The 16,967-nt window shown below is 38.4% G+C and overlaps 1 protein-coding gene across 3 annotated transcripts; it reads right to left on the minus strand.

Annotated features, from left to right (window-relative positions):
- Positions 1-1,037: 1,037 nt before the first annotated feature.
- Positions 1,038-16,037, minus strand: ERCC5 (ERCC excision repair 5, endonuclease). 3 transcript variants are annotated; one of them, XM_030945828.1, is made up of 16 exons: positions 15,904-16,037; positions 15,616-15,716; positions 14,803-14,978; positions 14,194-14,309; positions 14,004-14,096; positions 13,260-13,320; positions 12,198-12,341; positions 11,157-11,364; positions 9,752-10,894; positions 9,172-9,404; positions 8,679-8,798; positions 6,961-7,174; positions 4,991-5,135; positions 3,969-4,169; positions 3,006-3,090; positions 1,038-1,695 (listed from the first exon to the last, which is right to left on the minus strand). In XM_030945828.1, the coding sequence occupies exons 2-16, from the start codon at positions 15,701-15,703 to the stop codon at positions 1,141-1,143; spliced, it is 3,582 nt and encodes a 1,193-aa protein (XP_030801688.1). In that variant the 5' UTR covers positions 15,704-15,716; positions 15,904-16,037; the 3' UTR covers positions 1,038-1,140. The 3 variants fall into 3 exon arrangements, with proteins under 3 accessions (XP_030801688.1, XP_030801706.1, XP_030801698.1); XM_030945846.1 differs by having other exon boundaries at positions 15,616-15,733; positions 15,904-16,023; XM_030945838.1 differs by having other exon boundaries at positions 15,616-16,030.
- Between the last annotated feature and the right edge of the window lie 930 nt (positions 16,038-16,967).

The following is a 16,967-nucleotide window of genomic DNA, read 5'->3' on the forward strand; positions in this document are numbered from 1 at the left end:
TAAAATACTGCTGCAAACTGGCTGGACAGACTGAGAATTTGCTTAAAATGTTGTAATATTTCCTAAAAGTAGTATCAAAAGGGATGATTTTCACCCAGTATAAACTGTACATGAAGTTACACTCTCTGCAACTGTAAGGGCCAAATCCCACCCAGTTCACCTCAGCCCCTCGCCCATTTAGGGGAGTATAATGTCTCATACAAAACTTTAACAGATGGTCTTGGATTTCAAATAATGAAACAATGAGAAATGCAGTAGAAACATCAAATGAAAACACACACACACACAAAAAGCAAAGACTAAAATGTAACATAAGAACAGAAGTAAGATGGGTAGAATTCTGTGCTTTCCCTCCTTAACACCCAGGAGCTGGAAATAAATTTTATATTCAGAGAAAAGAGGCATGTGAGAAGTCTGAGCTTCACATCACCCCATACAAATTAATCCAGTGTGAGTGCTGCAACCAGTAGACAACCTCTGAACATCACCTTTGCAAACAAATACTGTCTTTGGACACAGCCAAACTCCAAATGGAGTTTGTAACATGTAACTCCAAAACTAGAAACATGTCTTTTACATTCAGAATATGAACAATTACTGCACCATCAGATTACAGAGGGAGTTACTGTACTGTATGTTTTTCCTTGAGGTTTTTTGAGGGCTTGCATCACCTCTCTTCAATAAAAACTATTACTTTGGACATAAAACTTTCAAGACAGGCTTAGGGAAAAAGAAGAGCAAAACATTGAACCTATTTTACATCTTCCAACACCTAGAAAGAACCCAAGAAATTTTCAAAATTTCATTTAAATTTGAAGTTAAGGAAGCAACTGATTGCAGGTGGTTTTAACAGCTCTATCAATTCAATTAGAATGCAAATAAATTGACAACATGTTTTGGCTCAATTTTAAAATCTGAAGCCTGGAAACTTCGATCAAGTGAAATCTAGGTCTTTTCGACTAAGCGTGCTAAAATTAAGTGTGTTTTGTTTGGAATCACTTCTATTTAAGTTCTGGACAGAAAATGAATGACAAGAGGCAGTACAAATAAGGATAATTTATTATATTTTTAAAAAGAATTCATTAGAATATTTACAAAGCTCAAGTCAGAAAAATCAGTCCTTTTAAATAATTCTTTTATTTAAGACATTTTCTTTCTTATTCCTCTCTTGCTCCGCAATTTCTTTTTTCTGCCTTCAAACACAGGTTTGGCAGTCACCATGACTACATTTCCCAGATCTTCATCCTCACCACTTGAGCTACTGCACCCTTTTTTCTCTTTATGGTCTGCTGTCTCTGTTGCAGACATGTTTTTCCTCCTTTTGCTCTTGCCTAAATCTCTGCCTTTGGATTCCTCCACTGAGGAGTCACTAGAAGTTTCTGAAAGATGCAGATTTCCAACAAAACCACCTCCATATAAAAATTCTTTTCTGGAATCTGACTGTTTTCTTCTCTTTCCACTCTGTACTTTTGTTGCTGCAGCTTGATTTGCACAGCCTGTGGTACCTTCCCCTTTCCTTTTCCCAGGCTGTTTAAGTTCCATCTCCATGACAGCAGTGGCCTCCTGAATTTCATCATCTGCTTCCTCCTTTCCCTTTCTCTTCAGACAAGTCACAGCTCTGCGCAGTCTCTGGCTTTTAATAGCTTGTTTTTCATGCTGTTCTAATCTGAAGAATGAATCGATTCGAAGCTGAGTCTATCAAAAATAAAACAGAAACACAGTTGAATGTTTTTGTGGGAATTCAGTTGTTAGCTATATTATAAAGCATCTGAAACTAAAGCAGGACAAAGGAGTAATGAAATTAATACGCATGCACACAGATGTGAACAATAAGACACATCATTATAGTAATACCCATATTTTATAATAAATTAGGCAACAAGAACCTTTATAGAAATTAATAATTAGCAGACTCTAGTAAGATTTCATAAATATTGCACTGCTGGTGATTAGACATATGTTCCTATTGTCAAGCCTAACACAGAGAATCTCTGTAGTGCTCTTAAGTATGTCCTTACAAACACACCCTTAGCTTCCAGCTGTGAAAGCAGAATGTTTACTAAGTAAACGCTGTAAGTGCACTTTGCATTTCTGCCTCCAAGCGCAAGAACATGCAGGTGTTTGACTCAGGTTCATTGCACCACATGCTGCTACAATATAAAGACTGAAGAGTAGAACTAACAGTACTCACACAGTGTGGATTTGTGCTATTCAACCACAGCTAGGTTTTGGTATAGGCTAAGCCAGTCCTCTACTTTTTCCCTAACATTGCCTAAGAGAGACAGACTCTTCCAAAGGATATTCCAGTCAACCTGAAAGTATATGTATGTAACTATAGGGCTTTCGCTCCACTTAGTGACACAGAAACCTAGAACACTGGTTTAGACAACATATCTATCTTGTGTATGGCAAAAGGAAAAAAGAATCTGGCATTGGAGATCAATTGTACAGCCTACTTTGACAGCTACCACAGTGGGCATCACCATTCACTTTCAAGTGTCAATAAAGTTGAGAGAACATTTACTTGGAAATTAGAGTACTATTACTAATGGGCACTTGCTCAACACTTCAGTCTGCACTCTTCCTCAAAGGATGTGTACAGCATCAAATGGGCAGTATCACTCCACCAAATTCTCAGGGGCACTTTTATATATACTTTGTAAACTGCTTATGGAATACTGTCTTCTAGAAGTACTGAAGTTGCTTGAGGTACCTGTAGCTTGACTGTGTCCAGAAAAAACAGCAGCCTGGACTTGAGATAGGTGCTTGATAGGTAAGGAAACTTGAAACCAATGTCTGAAATTATGCACAATCCCCCACAACACACTCAAGTCATACAGAAATGAAGTCTAGAGAAGCAAGCTTAGTGACTTTAAAAAAATAAATACATAAAAAGATTAAAAATCAAAGCCCAGCTTCTGAGAAAGATATTTTACTTCAAAGCCTTTTTCAAATGCTTCTCTCACAATTTTCCAGATGCCCTTAAACTATAGGTAGATTTTCACCTGCTGCAAGTTCAGTTGTTTCATCACAGGCAAAAGGATTCCATCTATCTTTGTCCTAGTCCAGCCAAAGTGATCCTTGCAGAATGTGCAGAAAGTTAAGGAACTTTTCAAAATGGCTACTACTGGTATTTTGTAAACACATAAAATGAAAATTCCTGAAGTAAACAATGTCTGCAGGAAAGTTGCTCCACTTCAAAGCTTTTTCTACTACAAAATTAGACAAAAGACTTTTAGTTAAAACAACATATCACAGTCATGCTGCTGTATCTCCATTAGTTGCAGAACTTTCTCTCTAATATCAACATTTTCAAAAGCATGTCTCAGTGAAGACAGAACTTATTTTGGGTAAATGGTATTGCCATAGCACAAAATGCCTATAAATAAACCTTATTTTTACACTTGTACCTACTGGAAGTTTCATTTACTGTTTAAAACACTATTAGCTCTGCATTTATTGCCATCTACTTTTCAATAGTTTGTTGCAGCTCAGACTGTAACTGAAGCAAAAAGTAGACATTGGAAGAAATGCAGGGAATAACAAGGGATAAAGTGCAGACCAAAACACCATTTCTGTCGAGACTTCAAGACTTACTTGTGAAAAAAGGCAAACATACAGAGGGAGTGTGCAAACAATCCCAGTTAAAGAAGAGAAACAGGCACAGGACAGTTACAGAAAAATAACAGTTACAGAAATATAATACCACAACAAACTAGTCAGTTCAGCTACAAGATTCTCTTCGCATGCAAAGTGAGGCCGTCCACTCTCTCAGGAGGGCAGAGCAGCCCTGACTGCCACACATGCACGGCTGCATTCCCTTCTGTTGCAGAGCTGGTATCATTTTAGAGGAGTACATGCAGATAGGGCTTGGGGCCCCTCACAATAAAGAGATGTTAAAAACTTGACACTCCATTACTGACTCCTTACAAACTTTGAGTACTTTTACCCAACAAGTAAAAGGATATTCTCTGATCTGCTCTACATCAGGCTTTCCCCAGATGAATGAACCCCTTGACTCATCCACCACAGGCTTCAGGTATGCTTCTGCCACTGCTGGATTTGGGAAACCCGAATAAAGCTGTAGCTCCCGCAGTTTCTTCTTGACTTTGGTGTCATGTGGATTAGGCATCACTTTCTTATTCTTCTGAGCCTCATTCCACCACTCACTGAAAAACAGAGAAAATTATTCATCTGCCTCATAAAATAAAATTTGAAATATCAAGAGCCACCATGCTAATTTCAATAGCCTTAGTCTCCCTACTTCAATTACTACAAGAGATGATGTAGAAAATGTCCCAATGAAAGATGGCCAAAGGGACAAAAAATCTTAAAAGCAGAAAAGACAAAACATACACATTAAATGCAGCTATTGTAAGCCAAAGGAGCAAATATCACCTGGATTTCCCATAAGCTGCTAACCAGAAGGCTCCAACTTTAGCCTCACTTGCAAAGGATGTTCCACACACAATGATCATTTTTAGAGGTTTTTAGGTATGCAAGGAAAAGAAAGGAAAAAAAAAAGACTTCTAACCATCCTTGCTATTGCCAATACAGCTGCCTTAGCCCTCTTCGAATCTTGCTCTTGCCCACACCCTAACTGCCTGTCTCCTTCCAGGTCATTCATTCCTCAGTCAAGTCCCCTTTATGAGCAAGATACAGCAACCTCCCACCAAGCCAGGGAGAATGAATCTCTGCTCCACCATGGATCCAGCTCTCCAATAAACTCTGAGGCAGATGCACAATCCTACAGCTGTTCTGCTGTCTTTGTCTCACTGTGATTGCTATATCAACTTGTCACCTTATCTACCTGTGATTCCAAATAGTGATACAATGGAGTCATGTTTTACAGCCTACTTAGTCCCACTAATGATGGTCCCATTAATCAATGATGGTCATATATTTTGCTGCATACTTAAGCATCAGCAAAACATATTTACTAATAATCACAATATGGAGATCCAAAAAAGCAAATCATAATGAAGCATACGCAAATTTTAAGAGAGGTTCCAAGCCATGCCCAGGAAATTCATTTAAAATCTCCATCGCTGTTACAAAGCCAACATTTGGGATGCCCTCAGTGTAGTCACTTCCAAGCAAGTATGCCAAATTAATTAGCTTGTTTCTATCCAACCCTGAAAAAGAAAGTGTAAAGATTCAGTATTTATTATCTTACAAAATAAAAAATATTATCAGAAAGGCAAAAACTGAAAGGAACACAAAGGCATTAACTCCATAAAATTATATTTAATTCAACAGCAGAATTTGCTAAGTTATATTCTGGAGCAGTATCAATATACTCCTGTGCTAGCTCAACCACTAATAATTGTGTTAATTTGGCAAATATATCTTGCCAAAATGAAAATGTTACAATGGACATCAGGAGGAATTTTTTTCATGGAAATGACTGTTAAATGTTAGAATGGACTGTGCAGTGAGGTGGTGGAGTCACCATCCCTAGAAGTGTTCAAGAAACAACTGGATGTGGTACTCAGTGCCATGGTCTAGTTGACAAGGTGGTGATCAGATAAACATTGGACTTGATGATCTCAGAGATCCTTTTCTTTTTCTCAGAGATATTTTCCCAACCTAAATAATTCTGTGATTCTGTAATTTCAAAATTCGGGGTTGTTACAAGATTTTTGTTTTTACATTTATTATATCCAGTTACTCTTCTGTTCTCATCCAATGCTGACCTGAATTAAGTAATGCCAGAATCAAATATAAACATTCTGTTTGAATTCTAGTCCATAATACCAATGCCTCTGCTTCCTAGAAGAGTTCCTCAACTGTGAGTCTTTTGCTCTGTGCTGGTACAGTTACTAAGTAGATCAAAGAGCCCATGACACAGCCAGAAAGAAGGAAAAACTCAGCTGACCACTATTTGACAGGCTATAAGGTCTGAGGCAACCAGATTGATTTTCAGTGACCACCTTCAAGAGTTTGGATTTGAAAAAACATTTTTAAAAATTCCATGCAGAAAAGAAGGGATGTGAGTCTAAACACACAAAGCAAGACCATCATCATGCTAGTCACGATATCCGTCAGCTGTCCAGACAGAAGAATTTCTGCAATGCATGGGAAACAAGAAGCACAAGACTGCAGAGGAATGTGACATAAAGACTGATGATGACTATTTTTTCCAATGAATAAATAAATATTTGGCTTATATCACATTAAAACCATTTAAAAATAGCAGACATGCTTTTAAAGCAGTCCTTTCCAATTAAGCTACAGTAGCATACTTAAGTAGGGCAAAATTATTTAATTCAATTTGCTGGGAGAAAACAAAGCTACATTTTTCACCACATAAAAATGCTATGAAAATTTACAGGCTATTATTTCAAAGTCTGTAGCCTCTCAAATTGAAAATGTCAAAACTGATTTCAAAAGAGTTCTGCTCAAGACATAATAACAAGTTTAAATTGGCTCGTATTTTGCCTAATACTTTATGTGACACTAAAGCTTAGTAGTTCAACAAAATTGGCAACAATGTGATTAGACTAGCTCAAGAGCAATCAGACAGAAGAAAAAAATCTTAGTGTCAACTATAAGTTAAATGTTTTACACATATTCCAGATCTACTTTTAATATAGTACATCTCACTATGTCCAAAACGAACTTCTGTTTCCAAAAGACTAAAAATCTGATGACATCAGAATACCATTTTCCCACCACATCAGAAAAGTCATGCTAAAATTTACCCAGAAACTTGTATAATAGTTCATATCTCCAGCCTTGGTGATCATTACACTAACTCAGGATATCAAATGCAGGCGGCCTGCAAATTCAGGGGGGTCATCTGGCACTAAAATAGCAACCTAACTGAATGGCTTTAGAGACTCTCCAAACAACAGATATTGATTAACAGACACAAAATTCTGTAGAAAATACAAAGAGACGGATGACAGAGCTGTCTTATTAAAGACTCTGTTTAACAAATCAATACCTGAGGCTTACCTAGCTCATTCTGAAAATCAACATACTGATAATATTCTACGTATTTGTTCTGACTGAAGAAATTTTTATAAACATGGCGTGCACCAAACAACCAAACATCACTGTCATCAGTGATTGTCCCAGAGGTCTGATCAGTAAGGTCCAATACGGCACACTGTGCCTCGGCCTCCATCGGAGCTTCGATGTATGGAATGCCAAACAGACGGAGGAGCTCCTGGAGGATGGAAGGAAAACAGTTAATAATTCATCTAAAGAGTTCACTTCTAATTCACTTCTGCTTGACTCAGAACTGCTAGATTCACACTAGGGAGTTATTTAATATTTGACAACAAATCTCAAACTTCCGGTAAAAAGTGCCAAGCTCAGTTAAGTCAAGGGGGAATACCCACTCAACTCCTCTCAGGCAGACAGTGCCATGGAAGTCAAGCACTACTTGAGCACACTTTTACCACACAGTTTGAGAACCTGCCATCTTAATTACACAAGCATACTTAAGTATTGTTTTGCACAGCAAGGAGAAAACTCCATGCATTACAATTATGTGGGCTTCATGAAAGAAAGATGCAGGTTAAATATAAAAAGTAAAATAAAATTGAAATAAAAATTTTAAAAATATTTGGTCATCACTTCATCTAAGAAAGTAGTATGAAAGTATATGTGAAACATTCATATCAAGCAAGAAACAGTGGGAAGACTAATCATGCCTTGGATAGTATTTTGATATGCCTCTATTTTGATGCATTTTTGCTTTTATGGGATACATTACACAATGTCAGTTAAATATCCCACACACACTAGGTTTACAGGCTTGTGCTAGGTACACAGGTCTGGATTATGTTCTTCACTTAGATGGCTTTTGAGGCTTGACACAAGCCTCAAGACTTTACATTTTTACTGTAATTAAGAATAAAAGCACAAGATCAAAAGACTTACAACTATAAATGCGTGCATATGATTACATGGCACATAATACTACAAAAGCAATCTACTAGCCTTAAAAAAATCACCAGAAGAAACAAGTATGGCAAATATTTAACCCAGATGAAATATCATTTTAAAACTACTTAAACTGTTCCATTAAGAAAAAAAATGCAAGTATTTACATATTTCTCAGAATTAATTTGTGAGCATAAGTTTATTAGAGACACTATCACTAGTCTACTATATTTTGGGTTTGCTAACCAAAACACATTGTATAACCCAAACCTTGAAACACTGACACAGAAACATCAGGCTTATTCAGGTGTTACTGGTGAGATTCCTTCAAATTGCTTACTCAGAGCATAAACTATACAGACTTCTTGTAATTCTTTAACCTTTCAATCCATAGGCATAATCACAGTTTACCTAACACACAGCCTGCACCAATTCTTGCTGCTGAACGAACATAGCTTCCTAATATTTTTTGTTCATTTTGCACCTTTCACAAAAAGAGGCCAAGATCAAACTGGCTCAAGCTTTAAAAGTTGGTGCTTAAAAGATATACTGATTTATCTATAATTATACTATTATTTTATAATGTTATTACACTTACTTAAAATAGTAGGAATTCAAGACTACCTCAAAACTTTCAATATTTTAAAACAAGCAAACTGAAGAAAACGAGCTCCTAAGAGGGAAAAAAGATGACCTATAACTAAGCAAAATTACTAATAGCTTTTGAGTACATGACTGGGATGGAGGAAGGAAACATATCAAAATGACTCAACAAATACTACCTGGCTTTCCAAGAACATCTGTCCTGTTACAGAAGCAGCAACACGTTCCTGCTGCTGTTTTTGAGACTGAAGTGTAATTTGCTCAGCAGAAAGGTTCTTTTCTAATTCTTCTAGTTCTTCCTGAAAATATAAACCAATATTTTTATTATTTTAACAATTCAAGTATACCTAGGAAAGTAAAGCACAAAGTCTCCAACTACAATTATTCTAGTAGTATATGTTCCATCAATTCACTCTAGGAAGTTGTTACAGCTTCTCTAATGCAGCAAATTGTTAGACCAGAGATGATCTAGTCATCAATTTACCTTGAAGTCCTCCTTTGATTTTAGGGAGATTATAATTAACCACCTCTAAAGAAACATCAGTTCCATACAATTAGATAGCTATGTGAGAAAGCAATGAAACAATAAGAAGCTGTTCAATAGTTTTCCTTAACAACTATTTGGAGACAAAGCACTCCATTACAAGTTCAAAACAGGAAACAATGAGTTACCAAACTGATATCTTGCCACTCATCCACTGCAGCTTTACCATCAGCTTCTCCTTCAATATTCTGAGTGTTTCTCAACTGCACCTCATCAGATTCCTTCTGCAAGTCCACTGTGAAAGCATCAGGTCTGTCTGACTCCACTTCTGCAAGTGTTGGCTCATCACCCACCTTTTCATCATATTTAGTAGGAGACTCAGCCTCATTACTGACCTCAGCATCCACTTCAATAAAGCTTCCTATCAAAGGAAAACAGAGACTTGTACACATTTTTAACTTGGGCAGTGACTTTTTTTTTCTGTATGCAGCAAATAAATATAACAATTGTGAAATTACATAAACCAAGCAGCTGACTGGTTAACACACCAATTAAATTCAATGTACACAACATGCTTTCCTGACTCTCCATATTCTATACTCAAGTTTCAATGGTGAAATCTGACACCAGGTGGAAAAAACACAGCTCAGATTTTCTTCCTGCCTCCTATATATGTGGGAGGGGATGCATTTTTAAGCATTTCTTACTAAGAGAAAAGGTTACCTTCAACTATTTTCTTATCCTTTTACATAATCAAAAAACACATACCATCAGAATCACTGTCTTCAGACTGTGATATCCCTTCTCTTTCCACCTCAGGATCTCTTGCTTCTGGAAAAAGTCTAATATCCTCAGATACATTCTCCTCTGTTTGTGAAATTACTGCCTGTGTATTTTCAGAAACTTTCAAGTTTTTCTCATTTTTAGAAAGGTCTGTTGTTTCAGTGTGAATCAAAGCATCTATATTGGTTTGCTCAGGGGAACAGCTTGGCTTCTGCAAACATAAATTCATATCCTTCTCTCCCAGAGACTTTAAGTCCATTTTGGAACCATTTTTTTCTTTGTCCAAGTCTTCTTTATTTTTTCTAGTGTTGTTAATGTAAGAATAATTTTCAGCTCTGGATATACAGGTATCATTTGGTGAAATATGATTTTTGGAACCATTTTCTTCCCTGTCTACATCTTCTGTGTCCTTTATAGTATTGTCAATATAAGTTTCAGCTCTGGATATACTGGTGTCCTTGGGTGCAATATGCTTTTCCAAATCATTTTCTTCGTCTACATCTTCTTTGCCTTTTCTAGTATTTTCAATAGCAGAATAATTTTCATCTCTGAATATAACAGTGTCTTTGGGTGTAATACCACTTTTTTCCAACTCCTGACTCTTCTGTTTAAATTTAGCATCTTGCATAGTCACTTGGATTGATGAATGAATTGTAGCTATAGGAATGTTTTTTCCCTCAACTTTAGGAATCTGCTCTTCCTCATCTGAGCTACAAAGCAGAAAATCCTTCCCTTCTGGTCTTTCTGACAGCACTCCACCAGTTGTAGCAGTAACAACTTCCTCCCCTTTATCATCTTCACTAAGAGCTTGCTGAATTGCCCGCAGTGTTCTTGGAGACACGCTGCCTTCCTCTGACACAAACTGGTCCACACTCAATTGTCCTGTGTCCAGTTCTTCTTCTGAGCTGCTTTCCACCATGGCTGCCTGGATAGCAAGCAAAGTCCGAGGAGAGGGGGGTGCTGCCACCACACTGTCATCTTCCTCTGTCTGCTTCTTGTCAGATACAGACAGCTTTGCATTAGCAGGTGATTCATTGATTTTATTTAATTTAGGCAATTCATGCATTTTTGATGAGGGTCCTGCAGTAGTTTCCAAGTCTCTATTCATAGCCTCTTTTGCTTGAATACCTGAAAGAAAGTTTTGTGCGGAAAAATACTGCTTTATAAAAACATTCCACTTTACATAACAAACATCATTATATAAAGACTATTAAACCACTCTTCTACAGGTTTACAGATCACAGTTAATGATGTATAACAGTAATGCACATTTCATAGAAAGTACTGACTAGGTGCACCAATAAACAATATTCAGGTTTGTCTTAAACCTGCCAGTTTTAAGTGTGCACACTCCAAACAATAGGTTTTACAAAATTATGACCCAACATACCCTTTATCAGAATATAGTGAGAAGTCTCTTCAGAGACCACCCTCCTTGATTCCACTTCTTTCACAAAACCACCTTCATTTTCATATTGTGTTTGGATTTCACCCGAGTGCTGTTGATTCATTTCTTTTTGTACATTTTCTATGCACCGATTGAGGTTGCTTTTTTTAAGCAAACCCCTAAGCTGGTACTGGGAAAAGTCATTGGAGTCCTCAAAAAAACAAAACAACAAAACAAAACAAAACAAACAAATCAATTGAAATAAAACACCCCTTTTAAAGCAAATTCATTTCCCACATTTTGGAAGTGTGGGAATTCTTTCAAGAGTTCCTTTAAGCAGCTAACATTTGTCTTTCACTGGCTGCTGCACTCACAGGCAACAGCAATACTGTTCTGGCAACATACAACAACTCTGAAAGGTACCAGTAGTTCTGGGTGCTGGAGAACATGACATCTCAATTTTGGCTATCAGAGCTCATCCCCATCTTAAAAATAAAAGCAATTAAAAGAGAATCCACATGTGGATCATTTTTAAATGATGGTTCTTAGCTTACACTTGGACACAAGCCATCATTTGATCTCATGTATACTGCACTTTCAAAACCTCACTGTAGAAGTGGCACTACAGGACTCCCCATTCATGTCTGACCAACTTCAACACATCTGCCTAAGTTAAAAAAGCCTTTTCCCAGCTGCCAGCTCCTCTAACAACCTCAGGATTTGGAACCCAAGCTGTGCTCATCCTGCCTGGCTCATCCACACCGGCAGCATGTTATACAATCTTCGGCATAATGCTGATGAGGCACAAAACACAGCACAATTTCTAACATTTTTGCCAAACTGAATTAGCCCTGCTAATTTTAGTGGAAATCAAGAGATAAGGCTGTTAAGAGTAATTATCTTACTGGATTTTTTTCTCCTCATGTTAACATGTCTTATTAAACAGTCCAGGGAGTAAAGCTTTCCAGATGTAGTACTCTTTCTTCATTTGCATTAATGGCAACAGCTCCATTCCAATGTCTTGAAAGCTATTTTAAATATTACCTCTGGCATTGCTTCAAATAACGTTCTTCTTCGCTTTGTAAGTTCTTTAATATCAGTCAAGATCTCATGTTTTATTTCTGGAGGAAGCTTGTGGAAATCTTCTGATTCAATATCTATAGAATAAGGATTTTCACATAACTGTTCCTATAAAAATGGAAAACAAGAATACAAATTTTATATTACAGCACAACAAAAATAACAAAATATTTAGAGCATCATTCCAAGCAAGACAAAAAAAACCCAACCCCTCAAGAAGTTTGTTGCTACTTCCCCACATAGTGAAGAAAATATGAAAAAAAAGTAACTACTATGTAATAAAATAGCACTAAGTACTTCATTATTGATGTACAATATACCGAGAAACTTGGTTTTCTTGGTTTTATTATTTTTACAAAAAGATACTTAATATAAAACACAGAACCAGGTCATATAGCCTCAGCTACTCAGATTTTGTCCTTCTAAAGAGGTTCTCCTTCTGAATCAGAACAGCTTCAAAGAGAAACAATCTTTCCAAGAGTGTTTCTTTTTTTTTTCCTATAGGCAAAAGCAGACATAATTTTATCATTTATTATGCCTTCTTCTTAGGTTATGTATTTCTCTTCTCCTCTTCCAATCAAATCAGCACATCAGAAGCAAACACAGAATTGAAAACACAAGGACTTAAGTGCTTCAACTCCAGTTCACATTTAGAGAAGCATAGGAATTCTGTTAAATCTGCTGTTATTTATGTACATACATGTGTACAAATGCATTCACTTCTCCTGCATTGTTACAAAACCAATGTCTTCTCCATATGTTCAAAGGAAGTAGTAAAAAGTAAAAGAAAGGCTATCACAAGAATTTTCTGTTCTGCTGTATTCTAGTGGAGAAATCACATTTATATTTCCTCATTAATAGGAATACTTAGAGTACTGAAAATTAACTTGTTTTCTTATAAGTAATGCTATAATATGACCTATTTCTCCAAATAATTGGATTTTATAAGATTTTTGCTCATATTTTAAGCACAGCGCACGAATGAGAGGATTGTTCACACGAACAAGGTAACTATGTTGCACTTACTTGCAACATCTGTTTTTGGCTCATTCTCATTTGCCATTCCTTTTCTTCCTCCTCCTCTGAGCTAAAAATCACAAAGAGAAAACAAATATGTAGACACTTACCCAGGAAAACAGAGTTTCTATTTTAAGCAAAAAGACAGAAGTCATAAAGATCTGAGCAGAAAGTAAGAAGGCAAACTGATGTCAGTTAAAACTGGATGGAGACAACTGCTGCTGTTTAGATCATGACCATCATGACACAATTCTTACTGGGTCAGCATTTGAAGTATATAAAAGTACAGATGTGCAAAGAACAACCTACAGGGCAGCTTCACATTCTCACTTAGTGTTATTTAAGAAGATGCCACAGGTGTGACAAGTACAGACAAAGCCTGCCTCTGCTGAACATGTCAACACAAAACAGAATCAAGCTGCCACACACCCAAGCTTGAACAATCAGTCCCATTTAGTTGTATGGACAAGGCCATAGAGACTGAGGTAGAACTTTGATCCTCATACATGAATCCAGGGTAGAAATTTAATCTGTGGGCTGAAAGTTTCCTCTGTTACTTTCCCATAAATAGCTAGGAGGCTTCTATATCCAAAAAGAAACTGAAATAAAATATAAATTAAAGAAATATACTTTATATATTTATTACAGTGTCTCATAGGTTAAAGGTCTTTCATCAGCATCAAAAAATTGGGTTTATACTTTTACCCAAGTTTATTAAAATACATTTAAGCTATTTTTCTTAATTCTACCTACCTATGCTTCTCTTCATCCTCTAAAGTAGGCAATACATACATATCATCAATTCCTTGTCTTCGAACTTGTGTAATACTGGGCAAAGCTTCATTGCTTGGGAAAAAAAAAAGAAAAAATAGAACAGCAATTAACAGCTTCAGAAAGAGTTACTGTCACTTATAAACAAGGGAAAAATAATTTTTATTCTTGCCTTTTGCCTGTAATAGCAGTTTTGATAACATGTCTCTTCAAAAGTGTTTTCAAGAGTTTCTCTGTAGTTTTCCTGGAATCATTGATAGCAATTTCCTTTCTTTGTCTTCGCTTGGCCTATGAAAATAAGATTAACACCAACAAGAATTTGCTGGATGCTGAAGATGCACATCCAGTGAATCCCTGTTAAAATTCTGTGTGCTGAGCCTAAGAGCTACTTCTAACTCATTCTACACCAAGGGGGACAGAGCCATCACAGCCTCTAAATCTATGTCCATTTCCTCTGTGGGACTCAGGAGCAGCTTTCATCTTCTGGGTACAAATGCCTGCAGAGCTGCATTCAGGTCCATTCTGGAGCACATGCCCGGCTTGTGCCATCATCCACTTCTCTGCAACTGGCTCCCATGGAAATGAAACCTGCCTAGATTGAAGAGCTGCTGCATGCTCCAAGAGCTAACCCAGGCTGGGGCTGCAAAGGACACCCACAGAGCAGTGGACTTCAATCCTCCATCCCCACAGCTCAGAAACATAAACAGAACAACAGGAAGGAAATTGAAAATGACAGACATACAGCCTCTTTTACATTGCAGTAATTCACAAAGCTACTTACCAAGGTTTGTCTCTTCAGAAGAGGCGCTTCTCCATCAAAAACAAAGACGGGTCGAATCCGGAAAAACAGTAACTTGCAGAGCCGATGAAACAGAGTGAGCAGGTGAGCATTCCGTACAGAAATGCCACCACGATCTCTGGCTCCCTTTATTGCTTGGTTCAACCAAATACTGATATCTTAAAGACCCGTTGAGAGGAAAAAATGTTCTCTTTTACACATATACCACACTGGGAGTTCCTATAAAGTGCACAGATTTGACTGAATGGCATTTGCCCATGGCTCCAAGCTTGTCTTATCAAAACCAAGAATATCCAAATAGCTACAAACTTGGAAGAAAAAAAAATTATTGCCCATGTTGCCCTGCACAGAAAGCAGAGTGGAAGCAAAAGTGCAGCAAATACCTCCCCAGTTATTTTTACAGGTAAATGACAAGTAACTTCCTTCCACATCTTTCCAGCATTTAACCAAGGATGGGAAAGCTGATGCATAAGCATAAGACTTCTTCATCTTGTAGTCCTACTGAGAGCAGCACATTTATTTATAAAGTGCAAAATTCCATAGTCCAACACTTGTATAAGGAACCTATTCAAAAAGTCTATTTTTTAAAAGAGAAAAATAAAAGAGCTTAGTATTTCACATACTGTAAAGCAAAATTTCCACTTACCAAAATGTAGGCAATTCAAATGTAATAATAATAATGGTAATAATAGTAATAATAATAGTAATAATAATAAAATCTCATATAAATACGGGAAATAGTTAAAACAATCTCCCTTGCAACTTAGGTTCCCCAGCTTCACTTTTAAAGGATACCAACAGCAAGAATTTTCCCTTCCAGCGTTTCTGGGTTTATGGGTCTCCCGGTGCATTCAAGCAGCTTCCAAAGTCCTTGAACTCCCATTGTCCTTCCTTAGCTGCTTTGAGAGAAAATCTATGAGGCACAAAGGAATAACCCAAAGATTATGCGGCCCGCGACTGCTTTATTAAGTCAAACGGAAATAATGAGGCAGCCGCTTGGACCGGGATAGTCAGGGACAGCGGCAGGGGCAGGGACAGGAGCAGGGACATGGTCAGGGACAGCCGGGGGTCGCGATCCCTGACCTGCGGCGGGGAGCGGATCCCGGCGCAGGGACGAGGAAGGAAGGGACGCGGAAGGAAGGCACGCAGGCCCCACCATCCGCGGCCTCCGCCCGCCCCGAGCACAGGCCCCGCCCGGCGCAGCCCCGGGGCCGCCGGGAGCCGCCGTGCGCGGGGCGGAGCCGGCGCAGGCCCGGCCCGGCAGCGGCCGCCCACAGCCCGCCCCGCACACCGCAGCGGGCGGCTCCCAGCGCCCCTTGTCCAGCTGCGGCTCCTGAGGCCGGTGTCTGAAGGAGAGCCTAGTACCTAACAGCAGAGAATAACAGAATCAATTATGTTGGAAAAGATCTCTGAGATCATCGAGTCCAACCTGTGACCAAACGTCCCTTTCTCAACGGGACCATGATCTAAGTGGCACGTCCAGTCTAAACACTCAGGGACAGTAACTACACCAGCTCCCTTCTGATATCTGATCACCCTTTCTGTGAAGAAATTCCCTTATGTCCAGCCTAAACCTCACCTGGGCAGCTTGAGGCCATTTCCTCTCATCCTGTCACTTGTTACCTGGGAGAAGAGGCCGACCCCCACCTGGTTACACCTTCCTTTCAGGAGGTTGTAGAGTGGTAAGGTCACTCCTGAGTCTCCTCTTCTCCAGGCTAGACAACCCCAGCTCCCACAACTTGTGCTCCAGAGCCTTTACCAGCTCTATTGACCTTCTCTGGTTGGAGAATGGCAAAAGTCTCTTTTCCCAGAACAAAATCCCACAATGCAGACCAAAAGTAGTCCTATTTTTCCCGCTCCCAAACATTTCCCCTGCAGCTTTGTGCTCTCTCCACTCTGCCCCAACCACAGTCCCAGTGCACCCCACCCAGGGAATCCCTAGGGAAAGCTCCCTGCAGCACAACCCCAAGGACATGCACTTGGCTCCTGCCAATGCTAGAAGAATCTATATACTACATACTCTATGGATAAAGTGTGACAGTCTCCAGCCCAGGAGAAAAATAAATGTAAAACCAGAATTTCATCCCAACCTACTCAAGCAGAACAGCCAGCTACCATCAGAGGAGAGATCCTGTTTCTCAGTGCAA

Source organism: Camarhynchus parvulus, chromosome 1 (genome assembly GCF_901933205.1).
Source record: "Camarhynchus parvulus chromosome 1, STF_HiC, whole genome shotgun sequence".
NCBI lineage: Eukaryota > Metazoa > Chordata > Aves > Passeriformes > Thraupidae > Camarhynchus > Camarhynchus parvulus.

Excerpts from the sequence above, each read along its gene's own strand:
- ERCC5 (XM_030945828.1), bottom strand. The coding sequence starts at position 15,703 with ATGGGAGTTCAAGGACTTTGGAAGCTGCTTGAATGCACCGGGAGACCC. Across the intron at positions 13,321-14,003 it reads GAGGATGAAGAGAAGCATAG|CTCAGAGGAGGAGGAAGAAA; the intron begins GTAGGTAGAATT and ends TGTGATTTTTAG. Across the intron at positions 7,175-8,678 it reads AGATGTTCTTGGAAAGCCAG|GAGCTCCTCCGTCTGTTTGG; the intron begins GTAGTATTTGTT and ends TCCATCCTCCAG.